The sequence below is a fragment of the Sceloporus occidentalis genome, unplaced genomic scaffold, assembly GCF_023333645.1.
Source record: "Sceloporus occidentalis isolate IW3139 unplaced genomic scaffold, rSceOcc1.0.p SCAF_6, whole genome shotgun sequence".
NCBI lineage: Eukaryota > Metazoa > Chordata > Lepidosauria > Squamata > Phrynosomatidae > Sceloporus > Sceloporus occidentalis.
Window position 1 is genome coordinate 137,707,212 of NW_028316986.1, and position 25,169 is coordinate 137,732,380.

A 25,169-nucleotide genomic window follows, 5' to 3' on the forward strand; every position below is an offset into this window, starting at 1 on the left:
ACCTTGTATTGCGCCCGGAAGCGAATAGGCAGCCAGTGAAGATCTCGCAGTATAGGTGTTATATGGCAGGTCCAGTGACCAGCCTTGCTGCCATATTCTGAACCAATTGTAGCTTCTGAGTTTGGTACAAGGGTTGCCCCATGTAGAGCGCATTACAGAAATCCAACCGAGAGGTTACCAGGGCATGTACCACCGTTTCCAGGTCCCCCCGGCCCAGGTAGGGTCGCAGCTGGCGTATCAGCCGAAGCTGATAACAGGTGCTCCTGACCGTCGCATCCACCTGAGATGTAAGGTGGAGCGACGAGTCCAGGAGCACCCCCAGACTGCAAACAGAGTCCTTCAAGGGGAGCGTGACCCCATTCAGGACAGGTGGACAAATATCCTTCCCCAGGCCTGGGGAACCTATCACGAGTACTTCCGTTTTCTCTGGATTCAAGCTGAGTCTGTTTTCCCTCATCCAGCCCATTACCGACTCCAGACAGGAATTAAGAGGAGAGATGCCATCCCTGGTCACTGCATCAGTCGGAGACACAGAGAAACATATTTGGGTGTCATCAGCGTACTGATAACACCGCGCCCCGTGTCTCCGGATGATCTCTCCCAGTGGCTTCATGTAAATGTTAAATAGCATGGGGGACAGAATCGCTCCCTGAGGGACACCAGATGTAAGGGCCCTCTTATCGGAGCGACAGTCCCCTAGCTGCACCATCTGGAATCTACCCGAGAGGTAGGAACGGAACCACTGGAGCACAGTGCCCCTGATACCCAACTCTCCCAGACGTTCCAGAAGGATACCATGGTCAATGGTATCGAAGGCCGCCAAGATGTCCAAGAGCACTAACAGGGACACGCTACCCCTGTCCATGCCCAGATGGAGATCATCAACCAGGGCGACCATGGCAGTCTCAACTCCAAAACCCTCCTGGAAACCGGTTTGAAATGGGTCCAGAAAATCCGTCTCATCCAAGACCCTTTGAAGCTGGAAGGCAACCACCCTCTCGATCACCTTCCCTTAAAACGGCAGCAGCGAAACAGGCCGATAATTGTTCCGAATTAGGCGGTCTATGGAGAGCTTTTTTAGTAAAGGTTTTACTACGGCCGTTTTTAAGCTCAATGGAAACTGCCCTTCCCTAAAAAATGAATTAATAATCCAGCGTAACATCTCTGTCACAGCCGTTCCCCCCAGAGCTGCCAACCAAGAAGGACAGGGATCGAGAGAGCACGTCGTCTTCCTAACACTACGAAGAATCTTGTCCACATCCTCGGTACTTACAGACTCAAGATGATCCAGTACAACAGGGTCCACGGAAGCTCTGGACACCTCTACTCTAGATTCTGAACTAATACTGGCGTCGAGATCAGCCCTTATCCGAGATATTTTATCCACGAAGAAGTTATTAAACTTGTTACAGCAGGCTTTAGATGGTTCCAAAATAGGGTTCGGGGGGGAGGCAGTTGAGTAAGCTCCCTTACTACCCTGAACAGCTCTTCTGGACATGACTCCGCGGACGCAATACGTGCAGCATAGAACGAATTCTTAGCTGCACTTATTGCCACTCTGTATGCCTTCAAAAGAGAGTCTAGGAGTGCCTTGTCGGCTAAGTCCTGATGTCTTCGCCAGTCACGCTCTAGTCGTTGCAGAACCCGCTTCCTTTCCCTGAGGTCTTCCGTATACCAGGGCTGTTTTTAGGAAGCAGGCCTGAGAGGACGCTTGGGAGCGATACTGTGTATAGCCCTGGAGAGATCAGTATCCCAGATGTTAGTCAGGGCATCAACAGAATCGCCGTCAGTTCCAACCATATACCCCTCTAGGGCTTCTTGGAACCTTTTGGGTTCCATCAGCCTCCGAGGGTGGACCATCCTAATAGGTCCACCACCCCCAGGAGGGATCTGGGTAGAAGCCTTGATACTAGCCAGAAGAGCCAGAAGCAATTTCAGAATATATTTATATGTAGTATTTTTTACAATGTAGTATTATTAGTTTTAAAAGTGTAGGGCAGGAAAGAGTCTGAATAACCGAATCAGTGAATGAAAATATAGGGGGAAGTTATCTCCATATCGAGGCACAGTTTGCTATGCAGACATAGGCCTGAGCCACTGGGCAGGACAGTTCTAGTCTCCAGGTTTGTCATGTTGCTCTTGTAGAGTTTCCCCTGGATTTGCACATATGTGCATAATATATTTTATGACTTAATCTCCTTGGGGTTTGCATGCATCCTGCCAGACACCAAAGAAAGTTTTGTGACAGAGTTGGTAAAATCCAATGAAATCTGAACCTGACACTCCTCCCCCCCAGGATCTGGATTTGATTTGGAGCAGAATTAAAGAACCTCCTGGTATGAGGAAATCTCTGTGGGAAAGAATTTGGCAATTTCCAAATAAGAATTAATCCATATAATACCTTATAATTCTTTATAGTCCATATAATTCCTTAGCCATATAAAAGTATACCAGCATGCCTTTCATGATACCAAACTCTGTCTTTCTCTGCCACTATTTTAAGGATCTCACCCAGCTTCCTATTTGGTATAGGCTACTGAGTTTAAGGTACTAGTAAAACATTTCTCTTTGCTCTTCCTCTGCACATTTCACATAGTGTATTGCTTACTTCTATAATCCTGAAACGAATGTGCTGTATAGTAGATAAATATTTCCTCATCACATAGAATGTGTAAAAGAGCTGAGAAAGAACTGCTGTACTTTTAGGTATTTTGTGAATTTATGACACAAGAAAGATCATGTGGTTTTACAGGTTGCTGAACTCCATTACATAGCTAAATGTAAACCGGATATACATACTGGCATGAGGGCAGAGCAGCTGCCTTTAGTATTGCCGTTTCAATTTGTGTTGCTCCTACCTTTTAAGTAATTAGGTGGGGCAATGCAATTAAAGCATTCTGTACAACTGCACCTACTCTAGAGAAGAAGTCTTTTCATACACTTTCACGATAATCCTTGGGCTTTCTCTTAATGTCACCATCAATGAGGCAAAGGAAAAAACATTTTGGGGAAGGTACTGTGAAGCTTAGAAATGTCTGGAGCATGGCAATACAGCACAGGTGCAGAAAGTGTCGCCCAGAGGCCCCCAAAAGCCTTAGATGCCAGGATGGTGTACCGCTTTGAGTGCTGGACTATGACTATGCAGAACAGGGTTGAAATCCCTGCTTGGTCATGGAAACCCACTAGGTGATTTTAGGCAAATCACATACTGTCAGCCTCAGAAGATCCTGTGATAAGTTCACCTTAGGACTGGCATCAGTCAGAAATGACTTGAAGGCACAGAACAGCAACAAAACCCTTTTTTGTGGCCCCAGAAACCTCCTTCAACCCCTAGGGTTGATAAAATGATGAAATTCATCCTCACAATGCAGAGCAAAGTTATCACAAGCCACCACTAAAAAACACAGCTGCAGCTACTTGTCTCTCCATTCTCCCTCCTCCTGCTGTAAAGTAGCAGCCATGTTCCTGCACATAAAGTTAGGGAAAGAAGAAAGGAAGACATTGAATGTAGTAACAGTAGTGGTGGTGGTGGTGGTGCTAGTCCTCATTCCTAGCATTGCCTTCTTATTTCCCAGCACCTTTGCCCTTCCTGAAGGCACACAGGGACAGCTGCTCACTTTGGGCCAGCTAAGGCAAGAAGAAGAACAGCAGGAGGAAGAAAGCTTGGAAAGCAACCCAGCACTAGTGAGGACAAATAGTGGAGACCCCCTTCTAAATACTTGTGGTGTGGCAGAACAAGCACTTTTTGTCTACTGTCTCCTTCTCTCCTACTGTCATCTAGAGGCAAGAGATGAAATGGTGTGGGCTGACTTCTTCTTAAATGTCTGGGTCATCTGCATGAGACGGTTTGAAAGAGACAGAGGAGAAATGGGGAAATTGCAGTGCAACACAGACAATTTCCCTAGTTCTTTTTTTTTCCTGGCTCAGCTCCTCCTCCCTTCCTGCTTGGCTCCTAACCATCCGGAGCCAAGCGCCGACTGAGGGCCGGGGCTGGCAGCATGGCCTATATAGGCCTAAGCCCCACCCTCAGTACCACCTGACCAGGAGACTCCTCCTCCAGGGCAGCTGAACCAATCATCTGCCCTGGAGGACCGGAACTCCCGATCACAGAGCCCAGCTCCCAGAGCGTCGCGGGGCGGAAGGGCCTCCCTTTCGCCCCGCGCACCAATAGGGAGCTGGGGCAAGCCCCAGAGCACTCTGGGGCTTGTAGTCGTTCGCTGCGTCTAGCGGCAAAGCGGTCAGCCCGCCGAGTCGGGCAACCGCTTTTTGCCTCAGATGCTGCTGCCGAATAACCACAGGAGACCGTGTTGGAGGAAAGGCCACAACTTTATTAAGCAAACCATTGGTAGGGTTGGCACAAAGCATGAGGTCAGCATCTGCGAAATCAAACAACCCCACGTTTGTCTGATTAACCACAACCTGGCACCCACCAGGCATTGGGATGACCTAGGGGCTAATGAACACCGTATGACCGCATCTCTGCCATGCGTTCACATATTTGCTAAGCCCCTAGTCACCGGGAGGCGCTCTCGCGTTATGGCCCCCGCAATGGCCATACGCCTGCCCTATTCGCCCCCAGGTCCCGACTGACTCCCAAACCAGAGCTCCGTAGCCCTGGTACCACACCGTGCAGATCCTGGCCTATGCTGCCGCCACAAAGGCCGTTCGAAGAACGCCTACCGCCAACCCTGCCAAGAGCGATATAAAAGTTCACCGCAGGGCCAAGTGCGGACGAACAAAACCAGCGAAGGCCTTGGTCTCCAAATTCCAATAGTCCTGATATCCTGTACAAGATCTTTAAACTCGGGTAGATTCATATAGGGTGGTGCAATCTTTCAGATAGTCTTGAATATGGAAGTATACAGCAGGCATGGAAAAATCTTTAAAATGTTAAATTATATTACACTTGAACCCATCCTGTCCAACAGGCTGTGCATTCATCATAACCATTGGTAGATACAGTAATATGTATTGCTAGATAGAAAGTACTAATATAAGTATTGTGATATTTGGCCAACAAAATGTCAGAAATAAATTTGTGGATTTGAACCTTTTCCAGCTTGTTTCAAAAATAGACCAGAAAAAGTGTCCACAGTCACAACATGTTTTAAATTGTTGATTTATCGTTCCTTTTCCACAAATGAATTGGCATGAATAACAGTAATCCATTTAACAAAAGACATGAACACTAACTAGCTAAAATGGAAACCTTTTGTGTCACAGTGATTGCAAAGAAATTATTATTGCTGTTATTTTTAATTTATATGCTGCCTTTGTTCCAATACAAAATACAAAACAAAATGCAGCATATAGCCTTTTGAGCTCATGCTAAACTCTGTCCAAATTTAACTGCCCAGTCCTAAATATCCTTTCTCCAAATTTAAGTCATGAACTGTTGTGTGGAATTTACCTCTTAATAACTGCTCTTGTTTTTGCAGCAGAAATAACATTAGCTAGACTGGACCTTGTGAAATTACATTTACAATGGAACAAATAAGAATAATTATTTCAGGAGTGCCATAACTGTGGTCGATAGATTATTTTGTGCAATGTTGGATCCAGCCTAGTAGTGGGAGAATAGTAATACCACCCATGACAACAGGTAGCAAACAAAGCATAAGTAGAGAATACACAGTCAAGCAGTCAGTTAAACATTGAGATGACTTCACTGAATAAAACAATTTGTGTCAATACAGACAAAACCCAAGCTTACAATGAGTCCAAGTTTGCTAAAAAGAGAAATTGGACAGCTGCACTGATATGAGAAAGGAAAACATGATGATCCAGACTGGATCACATCAAAGTGCAGTTATTTGGTCTAGTGTTAAGTCAAATGCTTATGGGAAGCCTACAAGCAGGATATGAGCAAAATAGCAAATACACCCCTTATGTTCAGCTAGCACTGCCCCTGACACTGGATGGTGAATATATATTGTTGTCATGACAAGTAGCCAGTGAACTGTTAATACTTTTTTTGTATTATGCTTTTGACACTGTTGCATTTGTCCTAAGTGATACGACTGTGTTTATTTTGTTAACAGACCAGCCGTACTCATGGTCTCCTACTCAGCAGGACTTCGATGAGGAAAGATACTCTCCTGTTTCAAGGAACATGAAAGGATTATCTGGCAGTCGCAATCAATCACAGCTATGTTCTGCTCATACGTGTGGTTTAGCATCCCCTGAAGATTGTGAACACACCCATGATCATATTCACCATGGCCAGGAGTCAAGGCAGTCATATCTTCTCAGTCCAACGGAGAGCTGCCCGATGGACCACCATCGCTGCTCGCCGCGAAGCTCCATCCATTCAGAATGCATGATGATGCCCATGGTTATGGGCGATCATATGTCCAGTAGCACTTTCCCCAGAATGCACTACACCTCTCATTACGATACTCGGGACGACTGCACCATGTCTCATGCTAACCCTAAGATCAATCGAATTCCTGCAAATCTGCTTGATCAGTTTGAGAAACAACTTCCTCTCCACAGGGATGGCTTTCATACTTTACAGTACCAGAGGACCTCAACGGCCGCTGAGCAACGCAGTGAAAGCCCAGGGAGAATACGTCACCTTGTTCATTCAGTCCAAAAACTTTTCACAAAATCTCATTCTTTGGAAGGTTCTTCCAAGAGCAATGTCAACGGGACAAAGGGAGATGGCCGAGGGGATGACCATCATCATGGACATCATTCTAAACACAGCAAAAGAAGTAAAAGCAAAGAGCGGAAACCTGAGAGTAAGCATAAAACTGGAATGAGCAGTTGGTGGAGTTCTGATGATAATTTGGACAGTGACAGCACTTACCGAACACCTAGTGTTGTCAACAGGCATCACGTGGACCATATCTCTCATTGCTATCCTGAAGCTCTTCAGGGACACTTTGGGGACCTCTCATTAAAGACTTCAAAAAGTAACAATGATGTGAAATGTTCAGCTTGTGAAGGGCTTGCTATGGCCCCCGATGGCAAATACATGAAAAGGAGCTCTTGGTCTACGCTTACAGTAAGCCAGGCTAAAGAAGCTTATCGCAAGTCATCCCTTAACCTAGATAAGCCTCTAGTTCATCAGGAAATCAAACCTTCCCTGAGGCCATGCCATTACCTTCAGGTAACAGCTCAATGTAGTTAATATTATTATTTATTGTAACTGTTATGCAATTTGCCAGAGGGGTTTCTCTGTGCAGTCTTGACCTGTTTTGGTTTTTAACGTACCTTCATTTTGCAGTGTTCATTTGTACCTGGTAGTAAAATGTAAGTGAGGAAAAGGGAAATGTTCATATAGATAAGTAGTCCATACTAGATGTTGACAAAAATCATAAAGGGTAGCCAAATTAGTCACGTAAATTAGGATTGCAGTAAGTCAACATTTTAGCATAACAAATCCCATCAGTGTTTTATAGCTTTAATGTCTGCACAGAAAGATTTGTATTCAGATTTCTTTCAGCTTCGTTTCTGGTGCCTGCGGCTGCTATTTTCTTTCTGAACTATCCACAAACTCTTACCCAGCACTAGCATATATCAACCAGCGTTGAGCCCCTTGGATCCTACTACTAACCAAATGAGAGAATATTCGTTGGGAAATTCTGTAGAGCCCAGCATCAGGTTCCTTGAATGGAACATGGATGCTTTGTGGAATAGATCCTCCATTGTTTACTTCACTTGTTGTGTTTGAATGGGGTACTGAAAAGTGAGGAAGGTCAAAAGCCAAACATTGCTCATTGCTTTCAACTGATTCAGAGCTGACCAACTGCTGCAAGAAGAGGGAACATTTTCCAAGTTAGTTCAAGGATGATACACTGGGGGGGGGGGGGGGGGGAGAGATAAAGGTTTTTCAGTTAATAATACATACAAATTAGCTACATTTACATACTATCATTTCACAAATGAAAACTGGGACACATGTGGCCAAGCAACATCAGAATGTTATCAAAATGGTGAATGTTGTTAATGAGGAAGAATGCACAAGCTAAGAGAGGCTGCATTAAGTTTGCTTATGCCTGAATCTACTGGAAAAGGCAAGATTCCACCTTTCCTCTCCTCTCCCCATGCTGAGTTAGTTGAGTGCAAGCTACTTTTGCAACTTTGAACACAGTTTGCACTTATGGAAGGAAAAGTAAACCTAAGACAATGGGAAGAAAGAGAAACTAGGACATTTTAAAAACAGCTGAAAAAGTGGGATGACAGAGGTTAATCAGGACTGTCTATACAAAACCCACCTTGAATCCCATTGTGGGAGAAAGGCAGATATAAATCCTAGAAATAAATAAAAATATATACTCATCCAATGACTGTTTTTGTTATCTTAAAGTTAAAGGCACCAGCCAGTCCAAAATCCCATTGCTGATTCCTGAGAAATCCATTACGTCTTTGTTACCTTACAAGATAGCACATCCCTAGAGGCTAGTTTTCAGGTATAAATTATGGCGTGGTACAGAGCGCGCCAGGAAGAGGTGGCTGGCAGCCGCCTCTCTTTGCTGCGTAGCTGTGCCGCAGCAATCAAATTGCGCGGTGCAGCTACACAACAAAAAGGACCGCTAAAAAACGAATCCTTTTTGCACCACCACAAACAGCTGGCAGCGGCATGAGCATGTCACTGCTGCGCAGCTCCATCTGGAGGCCACGCAGGAGTGACATCATTGCTACGTGCGCCATCTATTCAGCACCGCGCAGCGAAGACACCCTCATCACGTGTGAGGGGAGTGTGGGCGGGGTGCCCCTTGCACATGACGAGAGCGTCCTTTGGGGCCCATCTGCACCGGCCACTGGTCCCCAAAATACAGCCTCTATGTACACATTACACAGTCCACCATTTGCATTCGGTGCATAATTTGTGTCACCCTCAGACCTCAGTCTGAGACACTCCTGCTTTCTGTGATTCACTCTTCAGAAGGTAAATATTGCCCTCTTTAAACCCCTGAAACTCTGCTACCCAGTTTCCATATTTCCATATCAGTTAGCTCTGAATGCTGTGTCTGAATTGCTATTGTGTGTGTGTGTGATTGCACTTTGCATTTTTCCTAAATAAAACCACCTTAAATAAAACCAGACCTGGAGTCCTCCTCAGTTATAACTGCTATACAGAGGTGCCAATGATCTTAAAGATTACCCAGCCTCTTGCAAAGCTAACTTTTAAAGTAACACTGTCATACTAGGTGAGGATTCCCCAGTTCCACACCTTTCTTTGGGTAACAGGTCCCTGTGGTGCCTTTAAAAGGGCCAGTCTAGAGCTAGGGTAATACAGTGTTTTTGAGTGTGGGGCTAGGACTCCAGATGACTATGGATCAAACCCCTGATCAGGCACAGAAATGTATTGGGTGACCTGGGGCAAGTCACACTCTCTCATCCATTGAGGAAGACAATGGCAAACCTGCCTGAATAAACCTTGCCAAGAAAACCTTATGATAGAGTTACTGTTGGTCAGAATTGATTTGAAGGTACATAACAAGAGCAAATTTAGTGGATGATGGCTTCTGAGAGGTAAAGTTCTCTTACCCACCCCAATTTAATCCTATTTCTTATTCCCCTCCCACTTCCCATATTTCCCACAGCAGACCTTAATAGACTAGTCCATAGACAAATTCTTCTAGACTCTGATCTGTTAATCTCTTTGCTGTCCAATTCTCCCAGAGTAAATCTGTTTCCCAACATTGCTTGTCTTCTTTTCAGCCCTAAATGCTTCAGTGTCTTCTCCAAATCAAAGGCCAAATCCAAGGCCCAGACCTGATCCAAACAGCAAGAGAGTAGCCCAAATGCACAACTGGTTAACCAATGTTTTTTTTTTCCTTCTGGGATCACCAGAACTATCCCAGACCCTAAAACTTCAGTACCTGAGCCTTAGAGATAATCCTTGTGAAGTCGAAGCAGACAGGCCCTGGTGATGTCACTGAGCATGATACCTTAAGCATCAACTATGTTTTCACAGAATATACAATTCAAATAAAAATGCAAAGTCTAACAAGTGAGGAAAATACACACACACCCTTTTCTGAATTCTTCCCCCTTGCCCTGGGGGCTGGAGAAGATATACCAAACTGTGAGACTTAGGGCCAAGCAATGAAACTTGGGAACCCTATTCTTGCAGCCTACAACAAACAAGCCCATAGTAAGCAGGGCCCCTTTCACACTACACAATTGTAATAGCATTATTCCAACTAATTACCATGTCTGCATCCTGTGGATGTTTGTAGTTTGGCGAGAGACTAGAGCTCTCTTGCTGGGGGTTCTAATGCCCATCCCTAAAATACAAATCCCAGGGTTACATAGGAGGTTGCCATGACAATTAATTACAATTAAAATGGAATCATAGCACAATAATTGTGTAGTGTGAAACGTTGCTCCTGAGCAACCTAATCTTATTAACAGTCATTTGTTAAAATTGTTGGTCAGCTGGAACATTTTTGTCTATGTTAAGTACATATTTAAACCTCACTGTTTAAAGTTATTTAATTATGCAACTTTTTAAAATTCATCTGCTCCAAACTCTGGGAAACTGTCCTGTTTTAGCTGAGGGGTGTTCAACTGGGAAGAATTTCACAGGGCACAGAGTTTGCAAATCATCCCTGGGTCTTGCTTGGATATTTCCCTCTAATAAAAACTTTAGTGGTGGAATTTGGCTTGGGAAACTGTGGATAGCAAGTACTTGCTAGTACAGTACTACCTTTCAAAGGAGCAATCTGGAGCTGCTAATTATGTTTGCTGTATTTTTTAAAAATGAGACCTGGCCGTTGATTTCCCAAAACATATGGAGTCTCATCTTGAATAATGGCCATGCATGAATATGGGCTGTTAGTACTCATTGTGTTTCAGGATTCATCATTTAAGTGCTATCATTTATCACTGTGTTCAAACTGCATATATTAACCTCTTTCTGCCTGAGTCACTAGGTCAATATTTGCCAATAATGTTTCCCTAACTTACGGAGAAAATGTGTAGGGCTTGAATAAATAATAGGATGGTAGGAATATTTGAGGCTGTTCGTTTAATTGAGAAGAACAATTCCCCAGATCCCAAGGTGATAGGTACAGCATTGCTGATCAGATTGCTTTCATGAAATATTTGGAAACAGATCCTGGTTGAGAATGATTCATTGAATTAACAAAATATATTTCAAATTAAAGTAGATTCGGGGGGGGGGGGGGGGAATAAGTTGTCCCATTAGTAAAATGGAATGCAATTAATTCACTATATTCAGTGTTCTTAAAGGAACTATGCCAATTGTACATTAATAAAGTGGCAGCTGAATTGCTAAGTCTTCTTTGTAAAATATATGGAAGGTGTTCATCACTCTTCTTAAAATAGAATTTCTAAGGATGTAATGGAAAATATCAATTTTAAAAATAATAATAAAAAGATGAAGTAATCAGAGACCCAACAGCTCATGTTCATCATTATATACCATTATATAAATAAGAGAATATATATTCTTATCCCATTTTTTCTTTCAATTAAAAAAAAAAAGAAATTGTAAAAACTGTAAATGCAGATTGCACCAGAGGTGAGCTCATAGTTAAAATATATGGTGTAATCATTTATTGAGAGGACACAGTAGATTGTATCTAAAAGTGTCCCCAACTGGTGGGACAGACATCAGTAATGGATCAAAATTTCCTTCTCTACCCAACTCCATGTGCTTCTTGAAAAACTCGGTCAGATCTTTGGCAAAATAAATACACTCCCATTGCATGGTGTGTGTGTGCTGCATGTTGTATGTGTGATTTTCTATACAGTATCTCCATGGTGGTCCACCTCACTTTATTTCTAGACAGTTTTGGAGCAAAAGGAAAACCATAAGTGGGTTCCAAATTGTATTTTCAGGTTCAAGAAGGAGCATGGGTGTGTAAAGGGATAAACTGTCACAGCAGGAGTAGTGGTTTGGGGGGGGGGGGGGGAGAAAAAAAATCAAGAAAGCTTTTTTTCCATTTTGTAGTGGGGGTATGTTTGGGGAGGGGTTTGGGAGAAACTTTTGGAGGCCACCTTTTCCCCACCCATAGTTTAGGGAAACAAGCCAGTATAAGAAACCATTGTGTGAGTTGTCCTAAACGTTGTTGTTATTGTTGTTGATGTCATCATCATGTGCCTTTAAATTGTTTCCAACTTATGGCAACTCTAAGGTGAAGCTATTATAGGGATTTGGGGCAAGATTTGTTCAGAGGGGGTTTTCCATTGTCTTCCTCTCAGGCTGAGAAGGCATGACTTGCCCAAGATCATCCAGTGGGTTTCTACACTCAGACTACAACACCACACTAGCTCTGTCCTAAACTAGAGGTTCACAAACATTTTAGGTCAGTAATTTCATCTGGTAAGAGTCACAGTGCCTGGTGGTACAGTGGTTAAATGCCTGTACTGCAACCACTCACTCACAAACCCCTAAGGTTGTGAGGTCAGTATAACCCAAGGCTCAAGCTCGACTCAGGCTTGCATACTTCCGAGATCACTAAAATGAGTAGCCAGCTTGTTGTGGGCAATTAGCTTACAGTTGTAAACTGCTTAGAGACTGTTTAGATGGTTTGAAGCTGATATTGCTATTGCTATCTGGCATTGAAAGTCTTGTTGGGGTGCCCCATGCCAGTGGGAGTACAATCAGAACCAAAAGGGGATATGAAGTAAATTTAGGAGCTTATCACTTGGCTTTTAAATTTGGCTTACCTCTATCCAGCTTAAAGCTTAATTCAGGTAGCACCCTGATGTTATTAGAAGGTTTTTGCCATCGAATTTGCTGCCCAAATACATCCTGGGTATATCCCTGCTTCCAGGAGTGCTCATTGCGCCTCTTTTTGGATTCTGGAGTTTTCTGGCTTAAGAAAATGGCCGCTAGAGTGCTCCTGGAAGTGGAGATGGACCAGGGCTGTATTTGGGCAGCAAATTGGGTGGCAAAAACCTTCTAATAACATCAGGAAGCCACCCAAATTACGCTTTAAGCTAGATAGAGGTAAGCTGAATTTAAAAGCCAGAAGTTTATTGCACTTGGTTTAAAACGTTCCCTGGTGTGTTCTAACATGCCCGTGCGGGGGCACGCACGAAACGTGACAGGAACACGATGGGGCCAAGAACCCCATTTTACCGCACACTGGAACGCCGCCTTTGCCGCCGGGCATTCCAATCACGTTCCCATTGAGTTCCAGAGGGCGCCATTTCCAGGAACTGTTTCTAAGTATCCCCAGAAATGGCGCCCTCTGGAACTCAATGGGAATGCGATTGGAACGCCTGGCGGCAAAGGCGGCATTCCAATGTGCAGTAAAATGGGGTTCTTGGCCCCATTGCGTTCCTGTCACGTTCTGTGCATGCCCCCATGCGGGCACGTTAGAACGCACTGGGGAATGTTTTAAACCCAGTGCGATAAACTTCCCAAGTAATAAGCTCCATAGATAAAATAGAACCATCACATTCCATTTGTCTTGCACTCAAAAATATCAAGCTTTTCCCTCACTTTCTAGCCACATTTCTACACATGTCCAGAATTATTTTTTTTTAAAAAATGCTGGTTCTTTTTGGCTCTTCCTCTCCTTTTCTGTCAGTCTCGTTTCTTTCCAGCCTTCCTACTCCTGGAGGGACAGCTGGTCCCCTCACTTGGCTGTTCATTTAAATGCCATAACTTGGTAGTAACAGCCATGCTGACTGGGAGCTTTTAGGAGCTGCAGCTTACAAGGTTAATGTTTCCAAGTTCTGCGCTAAACCCATGTGGCTAACTGGAATGGTCCCACACGATGAACATAGAATGTAAAGAGAACAGCTTGCCTTTGATGGCAAAAAGCTGATGGCAGTATAAATATAGTTTGCTTCATTTAAATAACTATGAGGACTCCTGGAGGAACCTAGTGAAAACATAAAGAAAGGTACAAATAGACTCGGAACGAACATAGTAAAATTCTGCCTCCCACAACTTCTACTCCCACTGATACCTGGGGAGGGAAACATAACAGTAATATATTATTTGTTTTCTTTTTTTCTATATGGAGTGCGACAAAAATGAAACACATTCATGCTAAAGTAAAATGAAAAAGAACCACACCTTGTTTTAAAAAGGGATCTGGTTTTCTGACCTCCCTTTCCACTCACAATTGAGTGACTTACAACCCTTGCTCAAGTTAAATTGTTGTTTAAATGTAAATAATCACACAGCAGAATGAAAAGAATAAAGTGAATATATTTTCTAGGCAAGATTACAGTTTAAAATAAATGAATAATACAGTTAATAATCACAGGAGTAATATTTCTATCCCTCTTTTATCATGCAGTCAGCACACTTCACGTACGTTGGCTCCATAATCCTTACAACATCCCAGAATTGTAGTTTAATATGCTGTAGGGTAGAAATGGGCAATACATGGGGCAGTGATTCCCTCTCCCCATGCCAACGAAGTCATCATTTCTGTTTCTAGATTCAGAACTACTGCATTTGAATCAAGGCTTTGGCCCTGCATCATGTAAACATGTTACAGTGAGAAGAGGGGGAAACCGATGAAATTGGCTTGTGTAGACATGCCCTGAGAGTCAGGCCTGGCATGTAGGGAAATGCAGGGGGTGAGGCCAATGTAGATGTCTCTATGCATTTTTAGCATTTTAGATCAAATGCCTGAACAGAACTATTGTGATGTCAGCGTTGCAGATGTGAGTCTGGTAGATAATGGTGTTTGTCAATTCTTCCAGTTATTTCTCTAATGGCTTCTCAAAAGACATTTTATACTCAGGCCAAAAGTCTGAGCACAAAATGCATGCATGTTGTATCTATTTTTGCCTATAAAATGTAGTTTGCAATCAATCCTATGATATAAATAAGTGGTCAGAAACATGTAATCCTTCAGATGTTGTTGGACTGCAAGTCCTAGCAGCCATAACCAACATACCAAGTGTTGTGAACTGGTCGGAGTTATAGTCCAAAAAGTATCTGGAGGGCCTATGATTCCTCCTCCTGATGTAAATTAGTTTGCTAGTTCTAACTTGAGTAGACTTACATCACAAATCAATTGGTGAATGATAAGGCTGGTGTGTACCCTATTAATTCAGTACGTTTACTCAAGTTGGTACTAGCAATAGTATTTTTGCCTGTGCTGTGGAGCCAATTTTGCCCCTATTTGATGTAGGCACTAAGCCTGTCATCACTCATTCTCCTAAGATATATGCATTCTTGTGTGCATGATGAAATTCAGATACAAGAATTTAAAATCTGGAACAGGAAAAAGGCTTTTTAGACGTTAAAGATATCATCACTTGTTGCAAGTCAGTAATTAGGGTAATCATTCCCAATTACCAGATGCAAACTCTGCAGATGGGAATTTCAGGCCCCAGTAACTATTTGCACAAGCCATAAAGCCACTTCAATGAGTCTCAGTGCATGTATACATATTTTCCCCTACTGTTCCAAATGAATAATGGAAAAGGAAAGTGAGATGCTTTTTATGAGGTGTGATAATTTTGTGACGTACAGTGTAGTTATCAGAAAACTGTCATATCAGGCTAGATTTTTAAGTGACATTTCAGATGCCTCAATGATTCAGATTATACTACGGACAAAATAGGGGACTAATCTGATTTATTTGAGACTATGGAAACGTGATCCAATGACGTGCTCAGTTTCAAATTTAGTGCAGAGGTGAAACACTTATTTTGTTTATGTTCTCAAAATGAAGACATTTATGCAATCGTGGTTTTTTAATGTTGCTGTGGTCCTTGTGGCAGCTCTGTGCTACTCCATTTTCAATTTCACTAAGACAGTGAAGGATGAGATCAACTGTTGACTCAGGTCTGGAGCTCATGTGTGTTTCTGTGTGTGTGCACACATGAGCATGTGTGTTTCAGCTCACACACACAGACACTTTAGTTTACCATGTAAAAACAGACAGAAGTAGATTATAGCTGGAAAAACGAACCATTTTTTCTGTTCATCTGCACTGCAATTATTGTTAACAGCCCTCAAATCATCCCCAATCCATGGCAACCCTGTGTATGAGACATCTCCAAGATTCCCTATCCTCCATTGCTCTACTCAGTTCCTATAATTTAATGCCCATGACCTCTCTGATTGAGTTTAACCATTTGGCATGCAGTTTTCCCCTCTTTCTACTGCCTTCTACTTTTCCTAGCATTATTGTCTTTTCTAATGACTCATGCCTTCTCCTGGGCAAAGTACAACAGACTATGGACCCTATCGCATGGGGTTAAAACCCCGGTTTTACCGTTCCCAAATTCAGTGCTAATTCAGCAGGCAGCTGGGTCCTATCACACAAAAATCACCGCCAAATCACCACCCAAGTCTGTCCCGGATGCAGCTGGGTCCTGTAGGCCGCTTTTAGAAGTCGGAAACTTCTGGGTTGAAAAACAGGCCTTCTGGGCACAGCTTTGACCTGGGCTGCAGCCAAGCTCGATCTGGGTGGCGATTTTGGTGGCATTCAAGTGCGATTGGACCTAGCTCCCTCCCAAATTAGCACTGAATTTGAGAATGGTAAGACGAGGTTTTAAACTCATGCAATAGGGTCCTCAGTTAGATCATCTTAGCTTCCAGGAGTATTTCTAGCTGCTCAAGGAACCATTTGTTTTATATTAGTATTAGTATAGTATTAGGATAATGTGTAAGCTGTTTGTAAACTTGGATTCTTCTCCATTTATTTTTTATATTCCTTTTATCCCTCTCACTTCTATAACTTCCATAGATTCCTGTTTGCTCCTTCACGTGTGTCAATGACATCTTTCCATTGACTGATTCTTGGCTCAGTGGAAGTGTCATACAGGAAGCCAAGCTGCAGTTACAATATATCAAAGAGTCATTTAAACCTCTGCTTATAGTACTGGTGCCTTAAAATAGAAACGACAGCCTATATCTGGTGCCAAAAGTCAAATAAAATATGCCCGCTTGCATTGGGACCTTGTCCAGTTCCTTTAAAATCTAATGTTGAGTTCAATGTTATGTGGATTGCATCTAGAACAGGGAGAGTGACTCCCATGGTGCTGGGAGTCACTTTTCAAGTTGGTCAGGTGCCCAAGGGGTGTTGCCTAAGGGGAAGGGTGGAGCTTAGCATACTTTTTTAAATGAACAAAACACACAAAAAGTACTTTTCCATTATTTTATTTTTTTCAATGTAACTGTAATTCTTAAGGGGGGAGGTTTTCCTTACTCACCACTGACAAATATTTCCCACCACACATATTTGATTAATTAGCATTTAGAGAGATTAATCTCCTTATTAAATCAAATCTCCTCACTCATTATTAGCAAATAACATCTCATCACTCATCTTTTGTTTAAATAAGTTTATACATTTCAATTAATTTGAGGATTAATTGACGTGATATGTACTGGAAAAAACCAAGGCATTAACTGTTGCCTTACACACAAAAATAGGGAGTTCAAAGTTTTATTTTCCCATTGATGACAGTGAACCTGCTCCCTTCTCCTATTTATGGTGCGCATTTGGTGGTTTGCTCCTGATTTTTGATAGCAAACTTAGGTGCCATTGCTCTGGAGAGCATTGAGGAGGTGTCAAAAGTGGATTCCTTGTGTATGGAGAGCCTGAGTCTGGATTTATTTTCTCAGGATGTACATAATAAAAACAACTTATTCCTCAATCCTTTATCAGTCCCTGAACTCACATCCAAAGGCATGTCGAAACAGGCCATTTACAATCAGTTTCACCCTGCCATCTCATTGCCCGGTCCACAAGAGGCAGGTCCAAAGGCATGATTGAAATCAGCACTGTCATCACATGGGAAGACCAGTTCCATGGTGAATCCAGAGCATCCCTTCTTTAATCCAGTTTTTTAAAAGCTACCATTTGCTCCAGATCTTCCAGGAAAATCCATAGCCATCCAGAGTGATGTCGGGCAGCTCTTTATGCAGCATTTGCTGTGCCATCTGGCGCTGATGCTACTGATGCAAGTTGCTCCCTCTGATGACACAGAGATGCCCATCCATGTGATCAACAGTGGGCACTTCATTTTCAACCTCAGGAAGCTTTCAACTTTTGGGCATCACAGAAGGACACGTGTAAAAAACTGACAAGCATTGCTCCAGAGTGCCCAGGTAACAGGGAAATTCAGGGTAGTTTCTGGGCCAGAATATTCTGGGAGCAGCCCAGAGTATTCTGGCCAGTGTAGACCTGCCCAGAGTTTGTCAATTTAGTGCTGATCCGTCAAGAGAGCCAATTTAAATCCTTCCTCTAATATGCACCACTTTCTATTTAAGGTATTTCAGAAGATGAATAACACATTTTGATGAAATGTTTGCTGAAAATAAGTGTTGGGGTGGGATTGAAAGCTCACCTCCTCTATTTGGCATGTATGTGCTTTCCCCTGGATACTGGTAGGAAGAAGAAAGAGCATGTCTAAATGCATGCTGTGCTGTGTGGGTGAAGATAACACCTGGGTTGGAAAGAGAAGCAGTTGCAGAATACACAAGCTGGGATGAAGTGGTATGGCCATTTTGAAGAAAGGCATATGAAAGTGCCTATGTTTCAGAGAGAAATATTTGTAAATCAGACTAGACACAATGAAATGGTTGAGTAAAATTCATACCATGGATCCTGCTTATTGGTCTGCTATGAATTGGTTTTTCTACTACCCAGTGCAACAGTTTTGTTTGCTTAAAGTGTCTTGAATGCAGGGGGGGGGGGGAAAGGAAGAAGGAAAAACCAACAACTTAATGTACTATTAAAACAGCAAACATTAACTTACTGATAAACATTAATCTACTTGTATTTTTTTTATTTTTGTGGCTATAAAACTAGTTCAGTGTATCTGTACAATGCTTGATGAATTTACTGATTCATAATCGTCCAACCTAGTGGTTAATTTTTACTTGCTTACTTGGTGACTAGCCTTCTGCATTCATAGTCCATGACTTTATAACTTAACAGCCTGATTAAATTATTATTATTCATAATAATGTTCATTCTTAGAGGGGTGCCATAACAATATCAGATTGAATGCTATTTTGAGTTTACTGTAATGTGCTCTCCTAGGTGCCTCAAGATGAATGGGGAGGGTATCCTGCTGGTGGTAAAGATGACGAGATTCCCTGCAGAAGGATGAGGAGTGGAAGTTATATTAAAGCCATGGGAGATGAAGAAAGTGGCGATTCTGACACTAGTCCCAAAACATCACCAAAGGTAGCAGTCCATCCAGAGTCGTTGTTAAAATCTATTGGACAAAGAGCTCTTGGAGATCACCAAAAGTAAGCCTCACAATTTCCCCCCACACTTCATTAGTGTCATCCTCTGAGTACATTTCCTTCTGTGAGTTTTTTCCTCACATTCTATCACAACTAATAGCATTCAAAATAAAATATTACTATGAGTAGCCTTAGTTCCTCAATTGTTTCTGTTGCTAATGAGTTAATGAACGGTTCTTCTTGCTGTGTACCTGCAAGTTATTTCTGATTTAATCACCTAAGGTGATCTTGGCCAGATACGTTTGTAGGAAGCTCATTACCATTGCCTTCCTCTGAGGATGAGAGAATGTGGCTTGCCCAAGATCACTCAGTGGGTTTGCTTGGTTGATTGCAGTTTCAGATCAGAGTCCTATGCTGCATCTGCACTGCATAAATAATGCCGTTTATCACCACTTTAATTGCTATGGTTGAATGGTATGGAATTGTAGAGTCTGTAGATTTGTGAGAGATTTAGCCTTCTTTGTCAGAGAACTTTGATGCTCCACCAAATTACAAATCCCAGGATTCCATAGCATTAAGCCATGAAGGTTAAAGTGGTGTCGAACTGCATTATTTCTACAGTGCAGATACCATTATAGTCCAACATTCAAACACTACATCACATTGACTCATTATTTCTTAACTTAGGGCATGAAGATTGACAGAAATTTTGTTCCCGTTTACAAACCTGGACCTTTGGAGGAGGTGTATTGATTTGTTTGTTGGTTGTTCTTTTGTTGCAGGCATTTGTACAAAAACAGGACAAACTAAACAATCACTTGAAGTGCACACAGTGAACAAATTTATAGTTTTGTGACTCTTCCTTAGAATTAAGAAGCTGGTCATTTGAGGACTGACAATTTCCAAGGGGTCTGTACATTGTTGTACAGGTGGATCTTGGAGACTCTTCAGAATAAAGTTATCTTTTGGCCTGCTTCTCATCCTTCTAGCTTATTTCTGGACCTTAAAAGACCACAATGCATGAATTCCAGAGGTACTAAATTCCTTAGCTTTGTCTTGGAAAGACAGCTGTTGCCCGCACAGAGGCAGCTTGGCAGCTCATCAGAGACACCTATCAAAGGAAGCCCAGGGAGTCTCCATCACACATTGTACTCCTGTATAATTCTATAGCATTTAAAAACCCTATCTGTGCAGATGGATGGTCTATTGTTCAAAGACTTCATTCATGTGAGAAGTTTGGATGAAGGAAAGATAATGATACATCCATTTTCAATTCAGTTTGAGAATCTTATTTTTTATTTTTTTTAAAGACTGCCATCTCTCTAGTGATGGGAATATTTAGTGGCAAAAAACGTAGTGAGAGAAAATCTTTCTATTTTGATTTGATTTGTTGTGATTTGGAAAATCCTAGTATCCATTGGCAAATTTAAAACACCATGCAGGTTAGTGTGTGTGTGTGTGTGTGTGTGTGTGTATACATAATTATTTTATAAGTTCTACAAAATTAAGAAATATTAACAAACAAAGGCATTAATAATTGAGTACAAATAATGCCTTTACTGTGGCATTTCTCTACTCCATGAAATTTTTGTCCTTGGATACTCTTTCAGAGTAACTTCCTCAGTATGGAAGTGAGCATTCACATGTTACAGTGAAGTCATCAGTCAAGAGTAGAAATTATTCATAGAAAATTGGATCACTAAAAGTAACTTTTAATTCAATTTTCTACGAAACAAATTTTAGTCATCCCCCCCACCTCATAAGTCAGGTTTTACTCATTTTTGTTGGACCTTATCGCTTTGACCAATAAGCTGCCTTATCACTTTTGGCTTCAGTTCTCGATCTGGGATGCCCCCAGATGTTATCATAACTAAATCATCACCGATCTACGTGGGATGCTGCCGCCTAGATGCATCCCGGGTTGAAGCCTCGCTCAGCCTGCCAATTTTTTGAAAAAGTGCGGGCTGAGCAAGGCTTCTACCCGGGATGTAATGTATCTGGCTGATGACATCCCAACTAGATAGGTGGCGATTTAGGTATGATAACATCCAGGGACATGCCAGATCCAGAACTGAAACCAGAAGAGGTAGGACAACCTATTAGCCAAAGCAATATGCTCCATTGTTAACTCACTTTGATTCAGGCTCAGTTTGTGGTGATCCTGTGAAAGAGACGTCTCCAAGACCCTCTGTCCTCAACAGTGCTCAGATCCTGCAAGCTCAGCTCTGTGGCATCCTTGATTGAGTCTGTCCATCTGGTGTGCAATATTTTTTTCTTTCTACTTCCCTCTGCCTTTCCTAGCATTATGGTCTTTTCCAGTGAGTCATGCCTTCTCCTGATATGGCCAAACTATGACGGCCACATTTTAGTCATCTTGTTTTCCAGGGACAGTTTGAGCTTGAACCATTTATTTGTCTTTTTGGCCACCCACCATATCCTCAGCACTCCAGCACCACATCTGAAATGAGTTGATTTTCTTTGTATCCACTTTCCTCACTGTCCAGCTCTCACATCCATACTTGGTGATGGGAAATATGCTGGCTTGTACAATTTTAACTTTAGTGTTCAGTTTTATATCATTGCACTTAGTGATTTGTCTAGTTCTTTCATTGCTGCCCTTTCCAGTCCTAATCTTCTTCTGATTTCTTGACTGTACTCTCTGTTCTGATCAATGATTCTGCAAGGCCAGAGCCTAAATATAGGCCTAAATATATGTAAAGAATCACTGCCAAATGTTCAACACTTAAAATGTTTTGAAGCCTCTAAACCAGGGGTGCACAACTGCTAGGGTTAAGGGAGCTGCATTGGCCCACCTGGAGAGCTTTGTGGCCTGCACACACACCCTACAACACCCCCTAATTTGTTGTTTGGTGAGGCACTAAAGCTCTCTGGCTAAGAATTCTAAATGTCCCTCCCTAAACTATCAATCCCACAATCTATATATAGGCTGGAACCATGGCACTTGAATAGGATCAAAGTGCTATAATTGTGTTGTGTAAAGGAGATCTTGGTGAGCTGTGAACATCAAGTAGATGAATCAGTCACAGAGCAGTGCTCTTCTGTTTTCTAATGAGCATAACATGAGAAGGTGACACACAATTGGAAGGGATCAGTTATCATAGATTGCACCTGCTTTTCTGTTTTTGTTTCTGTTTTGTTTGTTTTTTCAGACAAGATTGGGGAAAAGATTATCTGGTTCTTCTATTTATTTACGTCTGTAGAAGAGATTATTAGTAAATTGGCTGTGTGTGGGTAAAAGTTACCTTCTACAATTTAAAAGACCTTTTTTTAAAAAGAAATAAATTCAGCAGCATTTAAAGAATTCAGGATATAATCACTGTACACAAAATGAATACAGTAAAAGCTTTTACATAGAATTGTTTAATAAATGAACAAACACTTTAATGACAATCTGCATGCTACAATATTATATAAAAACCAATATAGATTATGTTGATTGTTTAATGTTTCAGTCAAGAAAAAAACAAAACTTAATTCTATGTAAATTAATTTTAAGAATTAGCAGCTCTACATTTTATCCTAATACAATCTTTCTCAAGCAGCTGCTCCTGTAGGCATAACATTAAAAACATGAAGAATGCTGGATTTCTTTGAAGAAGAAGAATAAAGAGTAGAAAAAAGTTAGCCCCAATTCAGTGAGAAAGTTTGTAGAAAGAGAAAAGAGCAAAGACTTCTTTTCTGACACAATCTCATTTTATTTAAATAATTGCCCACCATCCAGTAAACAGTTTTCTTTTACAGAAAAGGGACACATGTGATTGCTCCTCTAGGTACAAAACCATTTTATTTAATTTGGTACAAAACCACTTCTCCTCAGATCACACCAGATAATGACAGCTACAGTAATGACAATGACAATGACAGTTAGCCAAAGCTTAGATTGAAGATAAATTGTCTTGTACTAAAAAGGACTTTGTTTACGGAGTACCTTTGTTGCCTGTCATGTCTCCTTGTGGTACACTCTAAGTTGAATAATATGTTTGAATACATTACAAAAATATAAAAGGACTGTCCTCCATGATGTGGAATTGTCTAGATGTCTTGTCTAGGGCTCTTCCACACAAGCCCTGTTCTCGCAGCAGTCATGCAATTGATAATAAAATGCTAACATACCACTTGTATACAGCCATCACTGCACCTCTCTCATATGCATGACTGGGGCTGCTGCCCCCATCACACTCTCTTCCTGCCCTCTCCCTTAACCCTGCCTTATGTGACACCACATGTCTCGTGATTGTGTAACTGCCCCAGGAGTGACATTTCACACCTGGGGACTTGCACGATTGCCAGATCATTCATGGGTTTTCCCCCCGACTATGGGTCAGAGACAGTGGTGTGCAAATAGGTATTGCCAAAGCTACTTCTTTGCCAGTGAAATCACAGTTTAAAATCTGCATGCAGTAATATCCTAAAGGACTTCAAATTCTTCTTTTGGCAGTTATGTTTCCTTAGATAAGGAAAGATTAATTTTCTCTGGTGAGAAAGGTGAGATTTTTTTCCCATCTCAAAGGGAAGGGGAGTCTCTGAAAGTTTCAAAAGTGTCCAGTTATTTTTATTTTTTATTGTCCCTGCTTATTCCCCAGTTATATCCCGTCTCTTTCTTGAAATATGCTGGATTTTCCTCCCTTGTGTCCTTCCCTTTCCCTTTCTCAGTCCCATGTAACATTTCAGGAATTGATTTTCACCAATTTATTTATGATTTATTTACTAATTTCCACTGAGCCTTTTAAAATTATTATTCAGGAGTTATACTCAAAGTGCTAAAGTGTGTTAGCCTTATTATATTAGTTAAACATTAGGATCATTTTGCTTTAGTGCTAACATTACCTCTCAAGCTTTTGAATCTTTCAAATCTGTGTCCTGTAAACAATAGCTGTGTTTATTAGCAGCAGCTATTTTTACTGCTTTGGTGATCAACTATGAAATAACAAGAGCAGAGGCAAGTGAATGTGTTAAATAAGGACCACGCTATTAACCAATAACCTATTTAAATGGTTAAGGCCTGGGAATGAGCAAGACGGGTCCAGTTGAAGCCTAGGGTCAACTTCCCTCAACCTTCTCTTGAAAAACCTGGCCCCAAGAGTAATCCAAAAACTGTTGGTTGCTACCCAGATAATCATTTATTTGAAGGCAAAACCAGGGGTCCCCCTACATGTCCCAAGACATTATAAATGAGAGTAAACCCTCTGGTTGGCCCCAAGGATGGACTCCTTCTCCACCTCCCAGGTCCCATGCACTGTAGAAGCAGTTTCAGAGCCCAGCCTTTCACCAAAAGGGATGCCAGACGGTACACCGATATCTTATATTCTCCCCCCGTGACCTGCCAAGTGACAGCCAATGTATGGACACCACCCATAGCCAGTTAACCAAGTCCCAACAGATACAGTATAGCGTAGGAAGCAAATAATGGGGTGGTTTCTACCTGACCCCAAAGTGACCAGTATTGCTCATACTGTCCTGAGAATGGGTGAGTGAGTCATGGCATACAAAATCCAAAGAGGGCAGATGAAAGGGCAGCTCGCACCAAGAACAATGCATTCTGGCCTGTATTCATGAAGTCCCTCAAACGGTCCCCTTGCCTGCTGTGTTGTTAGTCATGCAGCTCCAAGAACATATTTGAGATAGTACTAACATACAGTCAAGTAAAGATGCATTTTATTTTGGAAAGTATTAGGTTAGTTTACAACAGCCAGGGGAGCAAGAATGAAGAATCCTTAGTAATGCCAGGAGCTCCCAGGTAGCATTTTGGGATGAAGAAAATCTTGTGTGGATTGTCAAAATAAAATTGGTTTGTACAAGTACAAAACCTGAGACTCAGAATTTTCTTTTTCTCATCTGGAGGCATTATCAGATTCTTTTAATGGGTGTCTATGGTTAAGCGGAGCTTGGGGAAGTTCTCTCTCCACAAAAAATAAAACTGCAATTTCTTGAAACTATCAACCAATATAGCTGCTGGGAGTACATTATAGTAGTTGCTCCCTAATATTCCAGATGCAACTCAAAATGCTGGTTATGATTATTGCCCAAGCACTAATACTCCTGA

General features: G+C 41.9%; 1 protein-coding gene across 4 annotated transcripts in view; it reads left to right on the forward strand.

The window, feature by feature from the left end:
* Positions 1 to 25,169, forward strand: part of DLGAP2 (DLG associated protein 2) — a 546,854-nt gene that overhangs the window by 442,554 nt on the left and 79,131 nt on the right. For all 4 annotated transcript variants that reach the window (XM_089531068.1, XM_089531067.1, XM_089531069.1 and 1 more), the window contains 2 exons: positions 6,042 to 7,114; positions 18,957 to 19,168. In XM_089531068.1, coding sequence (XP_089387194.1) covers positions 6,042 to 7,114; positions 18,957 to 19,168 — 1,285 coding nt within the window. The remainder of the gene's footprint in view (positions 1 to 6,041; positions 7,115 to 18,956; positions 19,169 to 25,169) is intronic.